Below are 26,058 nucleotides of genomic sequence, written 5' to 3'. Positions count from 1 at the left end.
GCAGGTTGACCTCCCAAAATGTAACAAAGGTTTAGTATTTAACACATCCGATAATTATCGGAAGCGTCAAATATTACCAAACTCTTAATTCCGACCCCTGTGCAAACAGTGGTTTATGCAGGGGTCGGAAAACAACAATCCACTTGCAATCAGGCCCATAGTATTTCAAATAAAAAGGCTCCTGTATTTAGTTAGATAAGTTGCTTTATTGCTGTCAGAAGAAAACAGCCGTCAAGGGAAAGAAAGGTGCATGATATGGAACGACATAGGATTAGAAGGAAGCTCTATAGCTCACATAGGCAAGAGATTCCACAGAACTGTGGCTAGGTGTTTAATCAAGGGATGGAATGCTAGGAGGTAGAAAAAAGGAAATCAACAGGGAGAGCATGGTAAAGGCTACACTGGTAAGTGTTTGCACTGATCTAAAATTGCTAAAATCTCAAAGAAACGGATGCTTAATGTAATGTATGATTCTAAAGTCATTGATGATCTCAAAAACAAATGTTCATACTGTTTTAGCAAACTTTCCTGCTTATCAACCTGTAGATCAGTAATGTGAATCTTACAATATTGTCACTTAATGCTAATGGTCTCAATAACTGGCACATGGCAAAAATCAAAAGAACCATGGATCTTCGATCTTAACCCCTCAGCATTAATGTCAGCACAATTTTCAATTCCAAACAGGTTCTGAGATCATTCTGCAATAGAGCTTATGTTTCTGATAACCATGACCCGGATTAGGAGATCTCACTGAAAATGAATAAGCAGCTGTGAAACGAGTGATTGACTGACATGAATACATTTATAAAGGATTTTTAACTAAACTTACATAAGGCAAAAATTGCCATTTTCTTGGATGCATTTAAGGGTAATATAAGAAGAACAATAGATCAGCAACCCAAATAATTCATGGGACCAGAAAAGGTTTCAAGATAGTTTTGTAAACTGCACAAATCAGGACAAAGAGAGGGCTGTTTAGCCAGATACAAATACATATCAGAAGCCTTTATCACAGGGTTAGAAATATGGGGAAACTGCCTTTTAGATCAGCTTATATAAGTTCTGCAGAAAAAGCCCCAATACTTAAATATAAAAAATAAAAAAGCTGGAAAGTCTAGAAAGAAAAAAAAATACATCTGTTTACATTTCATAAAGGAACCCTGATAAAGCATTTGCATGCAGGCACTAAAGTGTGTCTACTCACAAATTGCCATACTGGTAAAAAACTGTTAAAGCAAACATAATGTAATACATAAGTAGTCAATTTAGGTATTTGGAAAATTGTAAAAACAGGCTAGCGTAAGGTGACTGGAACTACCGCAAAACACTATGAATCAAATGTGTTCTACTAGCTACAAAAAAAAAAATAGATCGCAGTATTTTTGTTCTCGTATTACCTTTGTACACGTCTCAGTTTCAGGATTACACTGTAAGATGTCCCGCACCATGGTAGCATTTCCTTTCTCAACAGCCCAGTATAGGGCTGTTTTGTTATCCTGGAAATGTATAAAAAGGATAAGTATTTATGATAAAAGTAATTTGCCATGCAACATGAAAAAACAAATATAATTTCCTAATGTGGTAGATTAGACATTATTAAGAAAAGCAAGCCAGAAAGATCACTATTTCAAACAATTAGGATATACAATTAGAACTACATAGTGTCAACTCTGACAATTATATATTTTGACATTCAGATGGGCATGATAACACAACAAATCATAGTCATATCTATCGACAATTACTCACCTGCATGTGTACATCTGCTTCAATCAGCCTACTTTATCCTTTCTTGATTCTGATCTAAAGTTTTTAGTTTTCTTTTATATGTTAAATACTTGAATTAACGCATTAATGAAATTATTTAATTGAAATTTCTGTAAATCATTGAATACCTACTAAGTTATTAAAGTCATCAGTAAATCTGCCATTGTTGAAACGCGTATCTTAAAACTGCCTTGCATCTTATGACTGCCTTGGATTAAGAACCAGTTTATTAATTATTTTAGTAAGTTTCTACATTTTAAATGAATAAAATATGTGCCCAAAGCTGCTTACAAGATAGCAGTGATCTACCAGCTAAAGAAGATAGCACTGAAAGAGTAAACCCAGCACCATAAACCACATGGCAAATCATGGCTTAGTAACAAAATGAAATGTAGGCAACTTCTTTTTTTCTGTAGTGGCTATATAAGAATGTTACTTAAGGAAGGGGCTTAGAAAATACATGAAGTGAATTGTTATAGGATATTATTGACTGAATCCTATTGCTTTAAGTCATTAGTGATAGAATTGTACATCTGTCGGGACTTAGAGACAGAATGTGAGTGAATGGTAGCAGGCACAATCCTGCAAGAAACTTGCCTTCTAAACTATTCAATCGTGACCAGAGTATTTCTACAAACAGTGAAGAAGTAGGACTGTACTACTACTTGGAAAATTCCACTGCAAACTACATGAGCTGCATTTAAAAGTTCTACTATTTCAGAACACATGTACTAAGCGTTCACTGTTTATTATACCAGCAGTATACACAGCGGTGCGCACAGAAAATCTGCAGCTAGTGCAAGAAGTACCAAAGCGCAAAAACAACACCAGTTTGTACTAAGAACTACTATGCCATTGCACATGACTGCTTGATATCAGAATTAAGGAGGAAAACTATACCCAAAGGGAGGCATAGTAAGTAGAGCACTATGACTCAGCAGACCCAAAGTGTCCATACCGCCAATTGAGATAGTAGTATTTTATCACTACACATAGCAACAATGGACCAAGCACATTAGAATACCCTGTCCGTCTCCCACACTTAACACAACATTCTCCTTGCTTGGAGCTGCTGTGACCAAATAGGTACATTAGACCCATATGATGGGGAGCACTACTCTGGCGACTAGAACTTTAAACAAGAGTGGCCAAATCACAGAAACTGTTTTCTACAACAACAACAACAAAAGGTAAATCCATATGCATCCTTTTTGGTGCTTTTGTAAATCTTTATGGAGCAAAATGATTTTGAATGATTTTTGCAATAAAGGAAAAAAGGGAGAAACAAATTATCGGTGAGATCATTAGTGTAGAAGAATGTGGCAAAGTCATTAGATTAGAAATCAGATACACTAGTGGTGGTCAGACATGGGATGAGAAGTTGATAGCGCCAGTTAGAAGATTAAGGGGCAAATAAAATGGCATGATTAGATTTTGGATACATGGGATATAGCATCATCAAGGGCAGGAGTGAGGATGTTTTGTGCAAGTTTACTCGGTTGTTTAGGTATGTGTGGTTTTCTCCATTTGAGAGTGGATAACAAGTGATATTTGGGACTGAGGATATGTGTCACCTGAAATGACAGTGCCAATGAGTAATGAGCATCAAAAGTAGAGTTCAGAGTGCCACTATATTATTCAAAAAAATGTTTGATCAAGCAAGATCATTGCAGATTTGGTCATGGTATGCAAAGATGTGTTCTGGGCCTACTTTTCACTTCGCTATGAAAAATGTATTATTAGGTAAGGGGTAAGGAAAAGGATTTGTCAATAAATAAATAAATATATAAGGGCATGATCTAAGGGTGAGGGATCAAAACTGAAGTGGGAGTGCGTGGGCTATTCTAATATGATAATTAATTTACAGGATATCTGGGTAAATGTTTTGGGGATGTGAGAATTAGACTGTGATCAAAAAGTAATTTTCAGTTCTCAGTATAACTCTTTTGGAGAGCTGTTAAAAAGGTCATCGCGAATCAATCAATAGACTCCTTGGGAATAGAGAATGATTGGAATATGTATTTTCCAGCCATGATTGGCAGTGAATGAATGGTCAGCGGAAATTAGAGGTAAAATCAGATTTGCTTAATAGAAGGAGTCTACTTCCTGAAAGAGACAAGTGTGGCACGTGGGAGAAGGTAACATGCTTGGTATGGAAATCAGCATGTTTTAAACTCTTGTTGGGAGTCAATCAATCTGACAATGATAGCTCACATGTTCTGTGTTAGTCAACCAGCTGCATTTCTGGTGATGTGAATCTAAACCAAAAGATTTATGTTGAAAACACTCCCATCTCACAACTACTCTTTGATGACAGTCTAACATACACATTCCCAAACCATTTACACAGAAATCCTATTTTACACATACTGTCATAGAATTAACTCACTATTTTGCCATTTTAACACACAATGGGTTTCAAACTCTTTGCAAAACACAAACATTTTTGAAGAAATAAGTGAAGGCAAATTTATCAGATCCTACCGAAAATTTGAATCACCAAAAAATAATTATTTTTTTCTTTTAGGGAAGCAAGGAACACAATTGTTTTATACTTTCTACTGCCCCATGTAACATCGTTTGTGCTAAGTATACATCCTTTTATGTCGGATAAATATGCTTGCATTTGCACACTTCAGGTGACGAAAAGTATTCTTATATATCATTCTGGATGGTATAAATATACTTTAGGCATGGTATTCAGTTTTGATTTTACTCTGTGGGCTTCTAGCATCACCTCTTTCGATTAAGAACAGTACTTTACTTTAGATATATATAATAGAAGTGTCTTGCTAGCAGGCACTGTAAGACTCAAGACAACAGACCTTTGAAAGAAAAGTAAAATGTTTGAGAATGTTCTTAACTCTTTGAGTACCAACTTGAAATAGCTGCCGCTTTGAAAATAGAGTTTGTGGTGTAACAAGAATGTGCTCAAATAATGATGCAAAGCAATTTCATGACAAAGAAGCAAGTGTTACTTTCACCTCTTTTGAATAATAATATTGAACTGCTGCGTGATTTTGTCATTCTGCAGATAAAAGGTATTCCCCAGTACATGGACTGATGATATTAATATGGTCTGGTTAAAAGTTTCACCTTAATAGAACCAGTTTTATACCTGAATACAGCATTCAGTAACTGAAAGATTGCCCATTAATCCTTGCAAAGAGTCTGCCACTGCAATGTATAATGTGTAGTGCAGCAAGGTTTGTTTTAGTAACGTTTGATCTGTGTGAGCGAGAAATAAAAAAATGTGATGACCTCTACAAATTATGCAGCACATAGTGGAAAATTCGGCAAATGCAGAAAGTTTAAAATTATGTGGAAAAAGCTGTAAATGCAGAACCTTGTGTTTTCAGTTGCCTGATAATGGTGTAAAGCCTGTGGCGTATACCAAATTTAGAGAAATTGTCAGTAGTGTATGTTGGCACCCTGTCAGTTCATCATGCTAACAAATAACTTAAGCTCAAAGTTTATCAAATGTTTAAGCAACGCATTGATTGTAAATTACATAACAATTTTATTGTTTATGAATTAGAGCAAAGATACGATAACATAAAAGCCCTGGAGGTGGATGATAACTAACAACTCTTATCCTTTTTTCAAAATGTACGAAGTCAATTATTTCAATCTTGTCCCTCTGCCAAGTTTGGTTGAAATCCAGCAAGTTTCTGCTCCTTGATACATCAGGCCTAAATGCAGATATATATATATCTTGTCCATTAATATGGAAACAATAGCTCAGACTATTCACCAAAGAAACTCAAACCGTACCTGTCCTCTTATGTCTATGTCAGCATACTTATGAAGAAGGGCTCTCACAATTTCAACATGGCCACCTCGAACAGCTCCAATCAGCACAGTATCTCCATTCTGAAAAATAAAGTCCACAAAGATGAACAAAAGGGATCACAGAAAATTATGTTCACACACTTAAAACAATATTTTAAATAATCAGCATTGATTTAATTCCTTTATATGAATAGCCCTGCTATGTACTTAAGTTTATACAATACCAGGTGACGCACACAATTATCCTACCGATTTGCCACGAAAGGGAGAAATTACATCTTCTTTTACAGGTGGCGGCCAGTGAATTTTTTAATCAGGGGAGTTTGAAATATCATCTTGTTTGAAACTGATGACCTGCATGCTGTTTAACTGGCCAATGTCATGATTGGTATCTGGGCTGTGTATACATATATATGCAAGTTTCCTGTGACCAAGATTTTGTTGGCTCTGATCCGCAGGTAGAGTGCAAGTTAGTCCAGGAAAGGTGGGTTGTATCTAGGGAGGTATATGAAAGTGATGTTAATTCAGATAAATGTAGCAGAGTTCCAATTTTATTTTTAAATGCAAATGTGAAAGAAAGTGATGCTAAACGTGGTGATAGGAAGCTCACTTGTATAAAATAAAGTTGCCCTCTCCCTCACATTACTTCTCTGTTCTTCAAGATGATTTTTTAGCCCAGTCGATAGAGATCATCAAGAGAGGTGATTGTGTTAACTCCAAATTATGCTTTAGGGAGGCCAATAATGTGGCAACAGGACTCAAAAGGCTTTCGATGTCAAGTGTGCATCTGTACTGATTGGATGCCAACTAGGCCCAGGTTATGAGAGAAGTTCAGAAATAGAGGAGGGTCAGGGCCAACCGTAACATGGTTCAGTGGTGGTAGAGTATCGGCAACAGTGGACTCAGGGTATGGTCCTCTGGGGGAGAGTAAGGGAGCAAGGCTGATGTCAAAGGAGCCAGGGATGGTGGCTTGCATCATAATAAATTGGGAATTGGAGAGAAAGGGTGCTGTGGCTCTAGGCAATTCTAAAGAGAGGCAGTGTGTCAGTGAGTTGAAGATGTGATTATACCAATGCTCATTATTGATTTTTGGAGTCTTGCAAGATTTCTTCAGTGGCCAATAAGTTCTTGCCAAAGGCATAAACCATAATGCTACCAATACTATACATTTTCATTGTGAGTTTCTTGGGTACACCACGAAGAAGGACAGAATTCAGTTTGCAACCGCCTTAGGTTGCGGAAGGATACTTCATGCGAAGTTTGGAACGAAATTAATCTAACCTTGCCTCTGGGCTGGTTGTAAAGAAGAGGCAATTGTTTTTGGTAACTTTTGCCTTGGAGTTAATATATAAGTGGGTAACAATGGGCTATGGGTTTGATCTCAAGGTAACCTTTTTCTCATATATGTGGATAAATAGGTTGGATACTACAAGATATAGAAGCTCTGAGAGCTGTTGTGGGGTGAGATGTACTAAGCCAGTCTGTGATCGTAACCCCTGTGATTCGCAAAATTAGAGGGCTTGTAACAGCAAAATGAATGGCTTTTTGGTATTCACTAAACCCATTTTGCGATTCAGTAAAGGCTTACCAAATTGTAAAATGGGTTTGGAAATGAATACCAAACATAAATTTGGAAGAAGCATGTTTAAGGCGTCCCTTCTAAACTGTGATTCAGTATTAGATGCATCAATGGTTTGCAACCAAAATTCTGGTCGCAAACCAATGAAAAGTTACAAATTCACCAAAGATGGTGATAAACTCATTCACAAAACGGAAAAGAATGTTCAAAAACAACTTTGTTGGAGAGTAGGTACAGGTCAATAGGACAACTTTTAAATCTCAAACTTAAAAAATAATAATAATTTGATCATAGCCCATTCTTTAAAAAAAAAACAGGGTGCATAAAAAAAATTGTTTTTAAAGGTGATCAGAGACATAGTGTTCTATTTTGCATACCACCATCCGAGTGATGGCCTCCAATCTGTGTGAGTTGTGATTTGCGATCTACCTCAATAACATTCATGCGATAGGTCAGATTTGTGGCCCACTATGAATGGAATCTTGTGCACCGACCTACTAGTACACAGATAAGTAAGCAAAATCAGAAATGATGCACAAAAAGCCAGTACACAATTTGCAACTGCTTTTTAAAAACAGATTATTAGAACATCTGTCCCCTGGTCTATTACCCCCTCTATGACTGATAGAGCTAACCACAGATAAGGGGTTTAATAGCAGAGACCTAAAACAGGTTCAAAGGTAAACAAAAAAAACGGTGGCGAAATATCCTCTACGTGGAGGCCCTATGGTGTAAGCAAGTTCTGGCTAATGTGATGGCTCTATAAAAGGCTATTTCAATTCAGGATTCAGTAACTATACTTACCAACAACATTGGTCATTGGGCCGCTGCTAGATGTTCTAACATCTGACCACTATTACAAAAAAAAGGTTTTGAGGTAGTAGCTCCACTACCGAACATAGTAAGAACTTTAGATTGTGTTTCTGTAACTTAATTTCAACTATTCTTTTTACCCGCCTGAAAATAAACAACCGTATTTCTATTGAACATATACCACTGGTTTTCACTTTGTTTATTGAGTGCTATTGAGTATTATTCACAGTGTCATACTATATTTGGATTTCTACCCCCTAGCACATCCTAACGAGTAAGCCTTAATTACTCCGCTTCACTACTCTTGCACGGACAAGTACAGAAAGGGAGTAACTTAATTGTGCAATGTGAGGGCAATAGTGATAAATGGAGGCACCCACAGATTACACTGCCCAGGGCCGGTTACCTGCACATGACCCAAAGAAAAGGCCTCACAATAACCTAGACCTTCCACAGCCATGCAGCAAATAAAGGTGTTTATACTGTTTGACATTGCCAGGAGGAACCAATAAGAGAAACATTGTAAGCATAGAATGACCTCCCACACCACAATTGAGACTCCTCCTCTTTTGTTGAATTTCGAAAGAAACTGAAGGCCTGGCTTTTCAATTAACTAACCTAGCCACAGCAGGGACAGGCACACACACCTGCTCAGCACCAGAATACCCTTGCTGAGATAATGCGCTATACAAATAGATGTCTCAAGGGAAATAATAAAGAGACAAATAAAACTGGTACGATGCTTGCTTGACTGCTCCCAAATGAGAAATGGTGGAAGTCCATCACCGCTTTTAAAACTGAAATAGAGAGTTGGACATTTGATGTGACACCATTAGCAAAGGGGGTCTGTGACTAGTATAGATGATTGGATAACCAGGTAATGCAAGTAAACCTGATGAAGCAAAAAATTAATTGTACAACTTGGTAATCTGAGCATTACGTAATAACAAGCTCACATGACCCTCCGATCCCATTCAAGTGATTAGGAGTGCAAAATAAACTCATACTCGTGTACAACACAAGGTAGCGACAGCATTTCTCTGAAAATCCATGAAACATTTGAGGAGGCACAGGTCCTTAGTAGCTGCCTAGAATCTGTGAGACAAGCCATAATATTAGTAATACCTCAATTGGTGAAAGATAACACAGTATGCCTAATTTCAGCCTATTGTTATTTAATACAGATGTTAAGTTGCTCAACGCTGCCACCGGAAATAGAATCCAAAAGGGAGATTGTCAATCTCTTACAATACTCTGATGGATGAACCACTACAAAATATTTACAGTTCTGCAAGCCAAACAAGATTTCTTGGTCCAACACTACAATTTGAATCTTGATGCTGAGAGGGAACAAGATAAGGCAACTTGGAATAAGTACAGTGTAGAAATCTGAGTCCAGGATTCTAGGACATGTCAAACAATTCTAACCTCAACCGAACTGAAATAGCAGGGAATATCCTACAGCCTGAGAGGTGCAGAGAGGAAGGGGTACCTGTTTTCTACCCAGCTATTTCCTTGTGCAGTGGACACAATACAATTCAAACAGAAATAGGCTCAAATGCATTCACATGTGAAGGACCACCTATGTAATAATGTTACACAAAAATGGCATTCTATGTCAGGACTGGAGGTGAGGATTATGCCTTCTTTCTTCACTTTTATTGTCATAGCAGCAACAAGAAACAACTTGAGACTACATTCAACATGAACCATAGGGAAAGAGTAGTCGAAACAAAATACATGCATTAACCAATCAGGATCAAGCAACAATATCCAATCAGGATCTTCCAGGAGCTGTATAGCCCCTTGCTAGCGTCCATTCCTCCTCTTTCTTCTCTGCTAAGCAGCCAGATAAGTGCCCTTCAGTTCCTCCCTGACTGTTTGTGGTTTGTCTGGTGTTTCCTTCAAGTTTCATGATTCTACCAGCCCCCTCTGCGCCCAGCCCACCTAGACCCTGGCTCCCATCCCGACCTTCGCAAGACCCTCAGGCCATTCCCCCGGTGTCTGATAGGCTCGATCCCAATGAGATAGTACACCCGTGCTCATCGGACTGGACCCCGGCAGAGAACGTTGCCACGTACGTCGCAGCACACATCTGCCGCCCCCTGGAAAAAGAGGCCTGCAACTGCCTTCAGGCAGAGTGTCCTCGACCTTCCTTGGAAGGCAAAATTGCCCTCACCCCGGAAATTGACCCCAGGATGTCAACATTTCTTCAGAAATTTATACGGGGCCCCAAACAGGGCATTGACAGATCCTGGAGGGCGTGCCAGGATAAGCTCCTGGACGCCCTCGGGCCGGCCACAAAGATTCTTGACAAGGCGAAGAAGCAAAAGCATCTGGCTCCATCATTTCCCCTGAAACCTTGTCTGGCTGGGCGCAGAGGGTAGTGATTTTTCTGGGCAATGCAAATTGTGCCCTCTCCACTGAGCACCGCCGGTCCCTCCTTATTAAGATTGATCCGAAACTAGGAGATTTAGCAGATTTGGAGGCCGACGCCGTCGCTCAAGGTGGCTTCTTTGGGGAGCCTTTTATAAGGGAACTGGGCAAGTTCATAAACACATTTACATCTTTGGCCAGGGCCCAATCTACCATTAAAAAAGTTTTCCCTCGTGTTTTTCTAGGGGCTGGTCGAGGCAGGGGCCGCTCGACCGGTCGCCAGAACCATCAGAACACCCAGAGAGGCTCAGGTAATTATCAAGACCAATCAAAGTTTGGAAATTTCTACCCCACATGAGGACGCGGTGGGAAAGGCAGAGGCTTCAGAACAGGAGCATCTACCTCTAATTCCGGTGAGTGTTCACCCTTCTTCCCCTCAAAGCATAGTTGGGCGTTTAGCAAGCTGTTACCAGGCCTGGTTGGCCATCACCCGGGATGCTTGGGTTTTGCAAACTGTGAGGGGTTTTCATATAGAGTTCACAGGGTTCCACGTGCAAGAGGTTCCGCCGCGCCCCATTCAGCTCTCGGCCCAAGGTGCTGCCTTAGAGGACAAGGAAGTGTCTTCGCTGCTCCACAAACGCGCCATCTCCCTCACGTCAACTCACCCTCAAGGTTTCCTGAGCAATATTTTTCTGGTCGACAAGACCGACGGAGGCAAGAGGCCAGTAATAAATTTAAGCGAGTTCAACGAGTGGCTGGTGTACCGCCACTTCAAAATGGAGGGGATCCACCTCCTGCGAGACCTACTTCGTCTCTCCGATTGGATGGTCCGCCTGGACCTTAAGGACGCTTACCTGGTGATCCCGATTTTTGCGCCCCATCGCCCTTTCCTCCAGTTCGTTTGGGAACAACGGGTCTTCGAGTTGACAACTCTTTTTTTCGGGCTCTCTTCAGCATCCTGGTGTTTCACCAAGGTTCTCAAGCCGGCTGTGGAATTCCTGAGAGCTCGGGGGTCAGGATGATAGTCTATTTGGACGATATCCTCCTGATGGCCTCATGTCCTCGTCAACTGACGGAGCACCTTCGGATGGCAGTGACTCTTCTCCAGAACCTGGGTTTTGTGATCAACGAAAAGAAATCACTGTTATTTCCAACCCAGTCAATTACATTCTTGAGGTTCGTCATCGACTCCTCGTCCGCCACTCTCAGTCTGCCGGCCAGGAAAGTGACAAAAATGTGTCACGAGTTATGGCAGGTCCTGGCCAAACAACAGGTGTCCCTTCGGCAACTGGCCCGGGTGGTGGGTCTTCTATCGGCCTCAATTCAGGCCATCTTCCCGGGCCCTCTTCACTACAGGGCCCTCCAACGCCTCAAGGCGTACTTTCTGCGGAAAGTTACCCCTATTGTCACAAAGTGGATTTGTCTGCCAACGCAAAGGCGGAAATCCTATGGTGTTACAACATATGGAGGCCTGGAACGGCAGGGCGATCTTCGGGTATGCCCCGGATCTGGTTATGGAATCCGACGCCAGCAGGCTCGGTTGGGGTGCATGGTGCAGAAGTCTTTCCACGGGAGGATTGTGGTCTCCGGAAGAACAGAAATTACATATAGACTGTTTGGAACTCCTAGCGGGTTCATTCGCTGTGTGGTGCTGGACGAGAGATTCAGTTCAGTCTTGCGTACTCTTAAAGATGGACAATGTCTCGGCAGTCCGTTATATAAATCACCTGGGGGGCACCAGGTCCAAAGCCCTCTCCGATCTGGCGGCAAGCTTCTGGCAGTATTGCCTAGACAGCCAGATCTCGGTGACAGCGGAGTACCTTCCGGGTCAGGACAATGTGATAGCAGATTTTCAGTCCTGTCACTTCAAGGATTCCAGTCTATGGAAACTAAATCAGGAGATCTTTGCATCCCTCCAGGACCTTTGGGGTCCATTCATGATGGATCTATATGCATCCAGGCTGGACCATTAACTTCCGAGGTTTGTCAGTTGGAGGCCCGACCCCATGGCGGTGGCCACGGACGCCTTTCTCCAGGACTGGAGCGTGGAACGGGGTATGAGTTCCCTCCCTTTGAGATGATAACGCGGTTATCCGCTCAAGTCCGCAGACAAGCGGCAGACCTGGTCCTAGTCACCCTTCTTTGGAGGTCTCAAGTGTGGTTTCAAGTTCTTCTGGAACTTTCTTGGGATTTTCCAATCCTACTCCCCCAGTTTCCTACTCTTCTGATGGATACGGAAGGAACGCCTCATCCTCTAGTGGCGACGAACTCGTTGTCTCGCTTGGTGTGAAGGATTTCAGGGGAAGATGGCAAACCGCGGGCCTTTCGCCAGAGGCTGAGGTACTCATCTCGAAGGTTTGGGCGGACAGCACCGTCAAGAGGTACAAGTCCGCATGGGGCAGATGGTCCTGTTGGTGTGTGCGACGGGGTGTCGATCCCGTGGTCACGGACGTTGTTCACGTCGGTAATTTCCTAGCCCATCTAGCCTCTATTGGTCTGGCCTACCGGTCGATTAATACCTTCAGGTGAGCCATTTTGTCAGACCATGTCCCTGTCAATAGCTCCCCGGTGGGGGAACATCCCACAGTCTGCAGACTCCTATGAGGTATCCGGCTTTCCTTACCTCCGGAGCCATGTTATTCTGCTTTATGGGATGTCAATCTGGGGTTAAATCTTTTCCTATCCTGGCAACCCAATCAGTACCTCTCCAGAAAAGAGCTTTCTGCGAAACTGGCAATGCTTTTGTGTCTGGTGTCTTGTAGAAGGGTTTCAGATGTTCGTGCCATGGATGTTACGGGAAGAGTGTTCACCCCCAACGGGGTTACTTTCACCTTACTCAGACGTACTAAAGTGCCACACTAGGGTTATCTCTTACCTGGAATTTGTGGATTCCCCTAAACTCTGCCTGGTTCGTTGCCTCAAGGCGTATGAGGAAATGACGGAGGAGCTCCGCCCTCCGGGAGAACGGCAACTCCTAATCGCCCTCCGTAAGCCTTTCAAGGCGTTATCTTCTCCTACCATGGGCAGATGGGAGATGCAGGAAGCAGGCATCAGGTTCAGGCATTTTGGAGCACACTCCGCAAGAGGTGCAATGGCGTCCAAGGAGTTTGGCTTAGGTGCACGCCTGGAGGATATCATCAAAGCGGCAGATTGGTCCTCTGATTCTACCTTTAAGAGGTTTTACTTTAAGCCTATCCTTGATATGGTTCAGATGGTTGTGGGCAAGCTTTAAACAAGCATAATCCTCACCTCCAGTCCTGACCTAGAATTAAAAATTTCCAAGCTAACGTAATGGAAAGTTTCAATTCTATTAAGTACTCAGAGGCGAGGATTATCCCGCCCAGTGCTCCTGGAGGAGGTCCCTCCCTGTATAGTAGTAAGTACTTATTCACATTCAGTTCTAAAGTGACTTAAGACTGATGTAGCTATGTGTAATTTCACATTATGCTTACCTTGCAGGGTGACAGTTTTCTACCTCCGGTAAAACATCTCTGGGTTTTGTTTCATGTTCAGATTCTAATAAACAGGACGTTTGAAGAGGAGGTTGGGCTGTCTTCGCGCTCCGAAAGAGGAGGAATAGACGCTAGCAAGGGGCTATACAGCTACTGGACGATCCTGATTGGTTAATGCTTGTATTTTGTTTCCACTACTCTTTCCCTATGGTTCATGGGAAATGTAGTCTCAAGTTGATTCTTGTTGCTGCTATGACAATAAAAGTGAAGAAAGAAGGCATAATCCTCGCCTCCGATCCTTAATAGAATTGAAACTTTCTGTTACGTTAGCTAGGATATTTTTCATTCTGCTATATTTCCTCAGTCATAGAGAAATATTCCTGCATATGCCAGAAATCAAAGAAGACTTCTGCTTAACATCAGACAAACCAGATGTTTTCCACTGAACAACCCATAGATATTCCTAGCAATGTAGAGCAGATTTAAAATGCATGAACCTGAAATAAATTATTTGAAAAACTGATCCTTCATGACACCTCTCTGGGACGAAGGCATATTAATCAAGATAATATATAATTTTAAGGTCTAACTGAACTATGGATCAAATAGGCTATCACAGCATTAGGCCGACGTCTGTATGCATTCCAAGTTATCACTCTAAACATCAACCTTATTTTGAGAACTATTCAGACCGAAATCTAACTGCATCTGGGTGGGCAGTCCTAAACGTGTAGCTTGAATACACTGAAGAGCTCGTTTGAAAAGGGTTGTGACAAGCCCTTGGCGTTGAGGACCACTGCTATACAGATACGCTTTACTGTTCAGTGGACTATAGGAGTGATACAATCCATCAACCTAATACAAGATTTTTCTTACATTGTCTATGATTTATTTTGAAATGTGTGTGGGAAACAAAATGAAAACACAGACCCCCATAATATGGTAGATCCCCGTCAAGTTGCAGTATAGGTTATAACACAGAATTTTTTTTGACCCTCTTCTCATATTAGTCTTAGTCCAATGCTCATAATATCTTGGTTTTGGATAATCTGACGTAGTACAAAATTCAGGAGTTTATTTCCTTGATCCACTTGCTTGCCAGTTTGAGGTAAAGAATGGATCTTATTGTGTGCCACGGCTACCTGCCTTCGAACCAGAAAGGAATAGGCACACTTTCCATCTCTCCATGTTGATCTTGTTTTGAAATTCCGATTGATGGTATGGGTTGGACTTCTTTGGAAGTATTGCTGGCAGAGGGGTTCAGAATATAAAGCAATAGTCTTTTGGTGTTTGTACTGTTATTATTGCTGATGAGGCCACTGAGCAGGCTGAACTTTCTGTTGGCAAAATCAGCATTTGTGGGATACTTGGTGAGGTTTTCCACCTTCTTTCTTCATCTCAAGACCCACAGTCTTAAGCGTGTCCACCTCAGATTTCATATGGTGCATCCCTTCTTTTATAGGTACACAATGAGCGTAGTACCACAGAAAGAAAGATTGAAAATTCTCTGCAGGGCTTCAGGTTTTTACCCAGCGAGTTGCGGCCAACATGAGCCCTTTATTGGCAAGCCATGGCAATAGCCAAGAAATTATAAATCAGAGAAATGACCAGCTGCACCAATAACCTGTTTAGACACGATCATGTTGTTGTCACCAATAATCTGTTTAGACACGATCATGTTGTTTAAAATGATTTTTTTGAGGTCTTTCATTTTCTTTCTTGAAAATGTTCTCTGCAAACCTTTACAGAAAGTCCCAGATGGAACAGTAATACCGGTCCAGCAGTGTTTTGGCACTAGTGGTACTTGTAACCATTTTCTATACATGCCAAAAACCTTGCATCCTACTGCATCTAACTGCTTCCACTCTTTATCTGTCAGCAGAAGGAGCAGTAGCATAGCTCTTTCTCAGAGCTACTATGATTACCCGAACAGGAGGAAGGTCTCCCCTTCGAAACAGAGGGTCTTGAGCACGAGTGCTGAATATTTTCTATAGAGAAGCTGGAGTGCATTTCACAGATGAAGGTTTAAGGAACTGGTCTACAGCAGTTAAAGAGGACCTGGTATCGAATTCAACATTGGTCATGACAGCTTTCTATGTTGATGCATTTCAAAGATTGGTGCATTTTAAAGATTCTTGACACAGTATTTGGTGTACAAGGCATTGGAATGTTCAATTTCTCAGCACCTCAGATAGGCACACTCATGGAGGGGATTAACATAATCTATAGGAGAGACATTAGGCATGGGCAGTGTTTCTAAATGTTACAAAATTCATTTATAGCTACAATGCTGGGGTATCGAAAAAGCATTACTTCTAGGAACACACCTTGGAGGCAACAAACTAGGTAGATTACAATGTAGATAGAGGTGTAAACTGTACGTGATACGCTACTATCATTATACTACAGGTTCAGACACAGAGTATCCTTTAAAGCCACTGACACACAAATAGAAATAAAAGATATGCCCTCAGAGATTAACTCAACGGACCGGACATCAAACTGGGAAGCATATACGACTCCTAATACAGACCAAACAAAATTCTTCAGGACCATATTCGAGTGTCTGGCATGACGTTCTGTTAATGCTAAATACTGACTGCAACTGGACCCTAGACATACAATTAGAAAGACGGCATCCCCCTTGGCTGGGGCAAAAGCCTAAAATTCAGTGTGTGGCGTGGAGAATGTTCACGCAATTAGAGACTGGCAGAAGTATAGAAGCTCCTTTGCCCTGATGAGAGGGAAAACTTCTACTAATCCCAAGTCAACGATTTGTATGTCAGGTTGGACAGACTATCATACAGATCCACACTTCGGTAACACATACAGAATATATGAGAATAACACCGTCTGACCATAATACCCTAATAATTTAGATGACCTGAGGAAGGTAGCAACACAATTATCCCAACTCAGCGTATGAAGAGTTCCATGCTAGAAAAGAGGGCATTTAGAGAGAAAGAAACTGAGCACATATATTCAACATTTCCTCAAGAAAAATGCAGGCACAGTTCTAGCATATCAAAACCAATAGGAGCGGAGATTATTTTATTTTATTTTGCATTTTCTATTCAGTCTAGCAGGGGTGTATGCGCACTTTACAATGCAGAAGAGTGCAGCCTGAGTACTGGGAACCCTGGGTAATCACACCATGGGAGACTTCTTCGATTAGTGCAAGATGCGCACAGTTGTCCCTTTATGATGTGATGTTGCTTACATTAAAAATCAATGTAAATGAAAAAGCATTTATATATGAAAAAATAAATACTGAGAGAAACATAAAATTAACATTTCCATATTTGACAAAAAACAAAATGCTTACTAACCCGATCTGGTATGTTTACATAGGTTCCCGCATCCAGCAGATCTTGTACAATTTCTGTATGTCCTTCCTTTGCTGCAATTGCTAGAGCAGTATTTCCATCTTTATCTGTCAAGTTGACATTTGGATTCCTTTTTAAAATTTCTTTAACCGTGTCTGTGTATCCGCCTTTAACTGCTACGATAAGTGCAGTCATAGAATTCTGAAAGAAATGAGAAGACAACACTGTTTCACTCACAAAGGACATTCATTCTTTTTAAGTTCTGGTTCGGCCAAAATACTTAAAAGGAGAGATGAAGATCAGCAGCATATTATGAAGCTTCCTGGAACAAGATTGGTGACGTTAGTTTTAGGCTCAAACACAATGTAGTAACAGATTAGTTGAGGACGTGAGGGGTTAACCAAGTTCCAACAAACACTATGTAGTTTGATGAAATATTGAGACTGAAAACAGTTATTAGATGCAGAAGATGGTTGGTATTTGAGTAGCATAAATGTCAAATTATTTTCAGGCTGTATTTGGTTTGGGATAGTGCCATAAATATGAATGAATTATTTTAGAGATTTTCAAAATATGCTATCTGTTGATATCGAAATGTGGAGTGAATACAGACAATGATGGTGCATTTTGAAGAACTTCCACCACTCATAGTATTGTTTATTTACCAACTAAGTTGAGCATTGACTTCAAAGGCACAAACCCCTGTAGTTTGGTAGTAAACCATGAACAAGGCTGTCCTTCCTAAGGGCGGATTTACTGACAAAGTTCAAGGATTTAAAATAGTTTAAAAAATGATTCAATGTCCAGACGAGCTATATTCAGAAATCTTTACAATTTGCTTAAGCAGAAAGCAAAAAGGGAGTCAATAATGGTAATAAAATGGTTGTTATGCTGAGAATGTAATAGATTGTCATGGTAAATGCATGGTTTGCTGGATTGAAATAAATTGCTGTGGGTCTTTATATGAGGTTGATGAGGCAAACCCTAGGAAGGAGTCTGCAAGTGCAGTACCTTAGTCCATTTGCAGCATTTACCTCAAACTACATGATGTGAGTGCTCCAGATACAAAGAAATAAATGACGTGCCTCCTGATCGAGTCTGCCCTGGATGCGAGTATGGAAAGGTGTTAAAAGGATGCAGGTGGTATGCTGTGATTGGGCTGAAGGCAGCAGTTGCTGACTTCCTGATGTACATCTATGTTAAGACTCTTCTTGGTATTCACACTGGAGTTGTGAGGTATTGTTTGCGTCTTCCTTAATAATGTTTAAAAATGCTGCAGGTTTGTTAACCTTTTGTGTTCAACATCTGCTTGGGCGTCTTCTGGTGCAGTTGCTCGTGGAGCACTGAGATAAGGCAGCAATCCATCAATAGCCAAAGTCAGCATTATATTGTGCGACCGGTGAGGATGTCAGCTGGTAATGGATATGCAGTTATGTCAGTTACTCAAGCAAGTTGCACTGAACAGTTGGTTTGATCTTGCACAGAGATTACATTTATTTGGATAGCATTTGCTGGTAACTACCACAGGGCAATGGAAATTAGTCAAAATGCTCACCAAACAATGCCACTTCAATGTTGCTTTCCACCTGCATGTGGTCGATATAAATCACTTCATTCAAGAGAACATCTATTCTTAGAAAATTACTGCACACATCTACATTGATGGGGAAGCCAGTCAGCAGATGAATGATGATCATTGGTCTCTAGAGGCTGGCCTGGCTGACCCAGATGCAGGTGATTACTTCCAGGTCTTAAATTCTTGGAAAGGGATAAGCCAGTTTTTGTGTAAAGTATGCATTCCTTTCACTCTTGAGACTTGGACAGTAGGATTGACTTCTTAAGGCGAAATGGGTTTCTGTGATTGGAAACCATAGGCTCCAGTGCAACATGGTATACGGCGAGAACAGACGTGCACCCGTTTGGCGCTTCAGGAGATTCGCCCAGGAGCAGCTGTGCATTTATTGAATCAAACACGGTAACTCCGTACCTCCTTTTGGAAAAGTACCTGCGACTGGGTTAGAGGGGCTGCACGCTCCAACCACAGGTGAGGAAGATCCCATAGCCCATGTATCCAGTAAGGCACAAAACTACATTGAGCTGCCCAAGATCAAGAGCATTTAATCCACCGATGTCATATAGTAATGTAAGAATCTCCCAACGTATCCAAGGTTGCCTACCGGCCCAGGCCTGCACAAATTATGTATACTTAATTGCCCAGAATAATAAAAATTATTAACAGGGGCTGATGGAAGGAAGAGTAAATGAATGTGAGGCATGATCACAGATTTATTTACCAGTGGCCTATAGAACCAGTGATATTTTCAATACAATTCAGGAAAGCCTGCAGTAAGACCAAACTCTTTTTTCACCAAACTCTAGGATACTGAAAAAAGTGCAAAAATAATCAACTGTTGGCAGTAATGTTTTAATAATAAGGGGTATCGTAAAACAGCTTGTGCATACCCAATGAAACATCATGTACTATGTAGATAGTTTGTGTGCCTCTTAATCACAAAATAAAATACCACGCCCAACACAGTGATGAGACTGGGAATGCAACCATTACATGACCTATGTGGGCAATACTTATGATAACCCAAAAGAAAACCAAAGGTGCTAAATTTACTTGCTATTCCTTTCGTACTAGGCAAATGTTGACTCTACAGGGTGTGGTACTTCAACATGTCAAATTCTCCATAAGATTCCAAGTTAATGAGCTCAGAATGAGGGATGACATGTTGTATTGGAGTGTGCACACCTTATTACTGCATATTTTGCCTCATTGAAATCTCTTTTAACTACACAATTTCCACCAAGAACAGATGGAGAAAACAAAATCGTAAATATTCAGCAAAAAATATAACTCAGAAACCAATCAGGATTACAATATGTGATGATTTAGGTGTATTATATGGTATGGTTGTGCAATCTTACCGTGTAATACCCTCGCAAAACCTGTTTTTGGTCTAGTCAGGCTAATTTGTAAAACCTTGAGCTCAACCCTGGGTAGCTTTGGCTTTGATCAGCAAGGCTTAAACAAAGGAACTATTGTAAAGCATTTAACAGTACCAAGAATTCCACACGACACAAAAGAAATTCAACACCAATTTATAAACATGGATTATATTAATATTAATTTTTAGAGTCCAAAAAGAGCAAAATCCACCGAATTGATTACAAGTATTCTGGCTCGACTTGGGTGACCAAATCTGACAGGTTGAAGGTTTAGAGGGGCAATAAGGAGTATTTGGACAAATACCTGGCCACCAAAAAAATTTCCATTCTAATTCCAAACTTTACAGCAAAACCACCATAGACTTCAATGGAGTGGCCCTGATGCTGCGGATGCAGGAGATGGAAGATGCTCAAGGAACTCTGGGTCCTGTGTAGTCAACCGTGGTACCTTTGCTGTTATTCCTCGGTCCACGGGTCAGATTGGGAGACTTTGGTCACAGAGGTTGCAATCCCTCCAAGTCCTCTTTTGAAGGAGTTGAAACTGTTCTATGTGATTACAGAGTTGTTCGTGAATGTATTTCTCAAATAGCTTCGTTAAGGTCATGCTATTAGAGATTGGACGGAAGTTGTAAGGATCAGACAATACTGCATTAGGCTTCCTTGGGATGAGCATGACTTGTCCTATTTTGAGGCAGTCAAGAATCAGGCCCTCTATGAGTGATTTGTGGACGATCTTAGACCAGAGTGGGAGCACGGAGGATCTAAGCTCTTTGAAGTACTTGGCGGGCAGTGGATCATTAAAGTAATTTGAAGGTTTCAGGGTTGTTATAATTTTGAACAGTTCGTCATCATCTGGTAGTGAGAAGGTGTCCCCCCCACACCCCCCACCACACCGACGATGGAGCTGGTGGACATGGGGAAAGAATTGGGTAGTCATTCCATTTCTGGTTGGAGGGATCGTCAGAAATCTGTTTCTCCACCTGATCATCATCCGATAATGTAGGTTCCTCCCTCAGAGACACTGCAATGTAAGATGCTGGAGGCATACTGGGTGTTAAAGGTGGTGGGACTGGCCTTGGTGTTTTTGGTGATGGAAGTGAAGCACTAGGCTGGCAGTAGTGGTGTTGCGAGCTCTGGAAACCTCTTTTGATAATCCTTAAAGAACCCCTTACAGGCCTTGCAATAATGATAGAGGCACCTACACTACAGCTTCTTGTGAAGGAGAGTGGCCATACTGTTGGATATGGTCTTCCTGATGTTTAGGTCTTTCCAAATACCCTGGTTTATAGTAATCTTGGTAATATTAGTCTTCCTCCTCATCCTGGTGTTTGACATGGAGTTCTGAGGGGCTGTGAACTGTCCAGAATGGGCCTTCATCCTCTGACTCTTCAATGTCCAAAAGGTGGTTTGGAAGGAGAGAGGACACTTTGCAGGGAAGTGTGTGTTATGGTAGGAGAAAAGTATTCGTTGACGGTGTTGTAGTCAACAACGTTATTCTCGTCGATGAGGCAGGCATCCACATGGCAGTTATTGACACGGTGGTCATCGACGGGGTCGTCTTTGGCGGTGGCACTTGTTTTGTGGTCAGTGCTTTCTGGAATGGGAGCCAATGATTGTTGGAAGGCATTGTCGATGTTGTTGTCAACGCTTTCGTCATCGTCACTGTGGTAATTGTTGTCTTCATCGGCGATGGTTATGTTAACGGTAAAGCAGTCATCGCCGAGCTTTTCATGCCTTTTTTGGCCTTGTTGTTGACAGCTCTGAGGAAGATTTTGAAGGAGTAACTCCAGGCTGTACAGATGGAGTTGTAGGATCAGACCTGCTAGTTCCTGAGGAGATTTTGTCTAGTTTCCCCTTTTTTGAACTGTGCTTCACAGACTTGTGATGAGTCTTCTTTAAGGCATATCTGGACTCTTCAGACGTCCCTTGTTCAAGAAACCTTTCTCTCTTATGTGACCTTTTGTGAGAGGTAGATGAAGAGTCACTGTCCTCTACAGAGTTGGTTGAATTTTTTTGATTCGGCTTTCTGAAGCCACAAAATAAGCCTCTTCTTGTTGGCTTTTAAGGTCTTAGTAGAGAAGATGCAACAGATGTTACAGTCTTTCACCTTATGCTGAGGGTAGAGGAAGTAAATACACTATTTTGGGGTGGGGGGGTCATCTGAATGAAGGCATTTCCTCCCACAAGTGCCATAGGGTCTAAAGAGCCCTTTTTTAGATGTTTCAGGCATGGTACTAGTAGTAAATATGTTTTACAATACCAGTTAGAGGATAACTGAGTAGAGATCAGAGAGACTCCCGGTAGAAAGTCTGAGGGATTCAGCCTCTCTTGGTAGTATTTTAGAGGGTGCTATCGCATCTTGGCTGAAGTTTGGTTCTTGTTTTAAAATGACATAGATAGGCTATTAAAGTGATAGTTCATTGTCATATTAGCCTATGATAATAATACATAGTGCTTTATTTTGGTACTCTAAGTCCCATTACGAAGAAGGGCAATGATTCAAGCATGTGAATCTATGAAAGATCCAATACTGGAGAATTCAATTAACTGACAGGTCAGTGAGAAGAATGCTGGACAGATCTATGAGAGTATATATACGGAAACAGCTATTTCAGATGTATGATACTTTTTATTGAAAATACTGATAGTCAAAGATGAAAAACAATCTCATATGACCATAAAATTGTACATCTTGTTATCTGTTTTCCAAGGCAAGGGCATTAAAGATAAAGAGAGAATAGGAAAAGAAAATGACAGAGAAGTACGAGTTACTTACCTTCGGTAACGATGTATCTGGTAGAGACGATTCTAGCCGCAGATTCCTTCATGTAGAATTATGCCCAGGCATGAGACTGGATCCGGAAACTTTTTGACACAGCATCCCTGCGCGCCGGGGGAGGGGCTACATCACGCGACTCCGCCCAGGCTTCGTCCGTGTACGTGACGTCAGCGAGGTCACATAAGACCCACCCCGGCGCGCCTACGTCAGTTTTCTGCGGAGAACTTTTCCGCACCACAACGCGGAACCACCAGATAAAAAACTGTGGAAGCATTGGAACAGTGTGCGAAGAGCAGAAAAATTGGAAAGAAACGGTGGCTAACAACACCCCCAAAGTAGTGTCAACACAGCAGCACCCAAAGGCAGGGAAAGAGGAAAGAAGAAGCAGAACCCTGCGCAGTCACCCTGCCAGCACATAGACGGCCTCCCATCCCGTGCCCCGGAGGCAAGACCATGCGTAAAATACATGGCACACATAGTAAACCTACCACCTCCATCCTGAGCAATGAATGGGACCAGTCCCAAGACAGACAGGGACAACAAACCTCCAAGCCATCCCAACATAGAGGGCAACCACCCGCAAGGGAAAAGGGCAAGACATGGCCAGATGATCCTAAATCAGAGGATAGCAATGGAAGGAAGGGAGGGGAGGGAGGACAGGGATAGAAAGCAATCCCCCCCCCCAAACCTAGAGGAGCCAGAGCAGCAGGGCACCGGAACACCGGAACCCCATCCACCAAGAACCAAAGGAGGAATGAACCGTCTCCAGACGGAGCCACCCATCAAGAACAGGAAGCCACTCACAGGAGTCACAGCCCCCTACCGGGAGGCGAGTACCAAAGACCAACTCAAGGGTCCACGCAGAATAGGGGAGGAAGGGCAGGCCGTGAAGGAATCTGCGGCTAGAATCGTCTCTACCAGATACATCGTTATCGAAGGTAAGTAACTCGTACATATGATAGAGACGACTAGCCGCAGATTCCTTCACATAGACTAGATACCCTAGCAATAACCTCTGGGAGGGAGGGTCTGTGAAAGGACCCCACCAGCCAATACAGAACAGAGGTCCCCACAGGGGACCAGAACTGTGGACCAGGTAGAACCTCGCCCCTGCCAGGCAAGGGAATCCCCACAAGCAGAACCCCACCGACCTCAAAGGGATGTAGGAGGGAAAAGAAGGCTGAAGAGGCTCGCACACTCACAGCAGAGGAACTAAGGGCAAGGCCATATAGGCCAAAGCACCCCACTCCCCCGCAAGGCAACATAGCTTCCGCACAATGCCGAGACAGGAAAAGCGGAAGAAGAACCCTGGAGGGCCCAAGGAAACAAGGGAAAAGATGGGAAATCCACTCCAGATGGAGAGCAGCCTGCCAGCCAGAACAACGGCAGCAGCCCAAAAACCGCCAGAAGCAAGGAACAGACCGAGGCCCCAGGAAGGCCCAGTTGGCGGCGCCTGGCAAGGGAGAACACAGGATCATCCCAGACCTCAGGACAGGAGTAGGGAGAGGAGGAGATGCCCGGGCACACCACCAGGAGTGGATGCGCACACAACCTCAGGAAGCAATGCAAACTCCCAAAACGCCATGGAGAAACAGGCACCCGAAGGCGACCAGAACACCCTAGCACAGCGCAAGCCACGTGACAGCCAGCACTACCCCACATAGGAAATGGTAAGTCTCAAGATAAGGGAACCCTCTTTGGAAGAACTTCCACAGCAGAGGAGAAAACAAAAGAGCCACAGGGAAAAAAACACTCCTGCGGAAGGCTTGACAGCAGCCAAAGCACAGCAGAAGGCCTACTCTCAGGGTCAAGTCTGCACAACAACTCCTGCAGAACACACACACAATCAACAAAAGGACCGTCCAGCAGCCAACAAAGCTAAAGTCCCAAGAAGGACGCAACGGCTAGAATATACACTCCACAGCCAGAACAACCGACCTAAGAAGGCCCAGAATCAACCCAACTCATTAGTCACTGAGGAGAGGACGGAGGAGGAGGACGGAGGAGGAGGAGAGGACGGAGGAGGAGGAGGAGAGGACCGAGGAGGTGGAGGAGAGGACCGAGGAGGAGGAGAACGGAGCCCCACCAAGAGCCTCTGGATGGCGGAATCGACCGCGGCATGGAACAACAGGTTGCCATCAAACGGAAGGTCGATGAGTTGCTCCCGAATATTCTCAGAGAATACTCCGTCCCAAAGCCAAGCATGGTGGCGGAGAGCGACTGAGGAGGCCATGGCCCGGCCCAGCACCTCAGAGATGTCCGGAGCTGAGAATAAAGGCTGCAAGCTCCCGGCCATCCAAAGCATGATGCCGCAAGTCCACCTGACCAGACTCCTGAGATGCCGTGGATCCCAGAGACTCAGCCGAGTCCCACAAACATGAGGAGGCCCTAGTCAGCACACAAAAGGTGTTAAGGGCCCGCAGGGCAGCACTGGCGAACATGTTGCGCCCCCAAGAGTCCAGTCAGCGGGCCTCTCGGGACGGCGGGGTCAACAGTGGAGGCAGGGAAAAGCAGTCCGCAAAAGTGGGCTGGCGGACGAGGGGTGCAGGGAAAGACACACTGGGTCAAGCGGCACCGGGAGGTGCCAGTGAAAAGTTGTTGAGGCACCGGGTCTCCTGAGGCAGGACGCCTCCAAGCCCCCTTCAAGGAAGAAAGGAGTGAACCTTCAAAGGGAAGTAAGATTTCCCTCCCACCAGAGCCCTGGTGGAGGACCTCCAAAAGATGGTCCGCCGGAAAGTGAGCCACCGGATCACCCATACTCAGGATGCCCACAGCCGTGGACATCGCGTGGGCGAAGGCCGCACCCACCTACGTAGGGCCCCGCGGCGGAGAAAGCAGTTCCTCCGTGGGCGACGGCTGCAAACTAAGGCGACCGTCCCTGATGCCAAGCGGATGGGCAAGGGCCAGACCTGGAAGTCAGAAGGAGCCGAAGAATAAGGGACCTGCCGCTCTTCCGACGAACACCTCTGCCTCAGGAAGGACGGGGAGCCGCCCTTCGACGCTGGTGAAAAAGAGACCACACGGCGACCCGTCTCAGGTGAGGACGACACCAATATACAGCCTGCCTCTGGAGAAGAAGGAGCATCTGAAGACAAATCTGCGGCACGACCGCTGCGCAGAGCTGTAGAGTCCGCTGCCTGAGGCAGGATGTTGGTACCATCCGGGGTCACTAGACAGGGCTCCTCCAAGTCAACCCGCTCCGGAGACCGAAGTGGG

At 43.1% G+C, this 26,058-nt stretch overlaps 1 protein-coding gene across 5 annotated transcripts in view; it reads right to left on the bottom strand.

Moving 5' to 3' along the window:
- Nucleotides 1-26,058, bottom strand: part of KIDINS220 (kinase D interacting substrate 220) — a 942,023-nt gene that overhangs the window by 719,930 nt on the left and 196,035 nt on the right. For all 5 annotated transcript variants that reach the window (XM_086926367.1, XM_086926369.1, XM_086926371.1 and 2 more), the window contains exons 8-10: nucleotides 17,112-17,309; nucleotides 5,545-5,643; nucleotides 1,401-1,499 (exon numbers count right to left, since the gene is read on the bottom strand). In XM_086926367.1, coding sequence (XP_086782493.1) covers nucleotides 1,401-1,499; nucleotides 5,545-5,643; nucleotides 17,112-17,309 — 396 coding nt within the window. The remainder of the gene's footprint in view (nucleotides 1-1,400; nucleotides 1,500-5,544; nucleotides 5,644-17,111; nucleotides 17,310-26,058) is intronic.

The sequence above is a fragment of the Lissotriton vulgaris genome, chromosome 6 (genome assembly GCF_964263255.1).
Source record: "Lissotriton vulgaris chromosome 6, aLisVul1.2, whole genome shotgun sequence".
Lineage (NCBI taxonomy): Eukaryota > Metazoa > Chordata > Amphibia > Caudata > Salamandridae > Lissotriton > Lissotriton vulgaris.
Note: the sequence above shows the minus strand (reverse complement) of the source record. Positions and strands in the feature narration are given on the sequence as shown.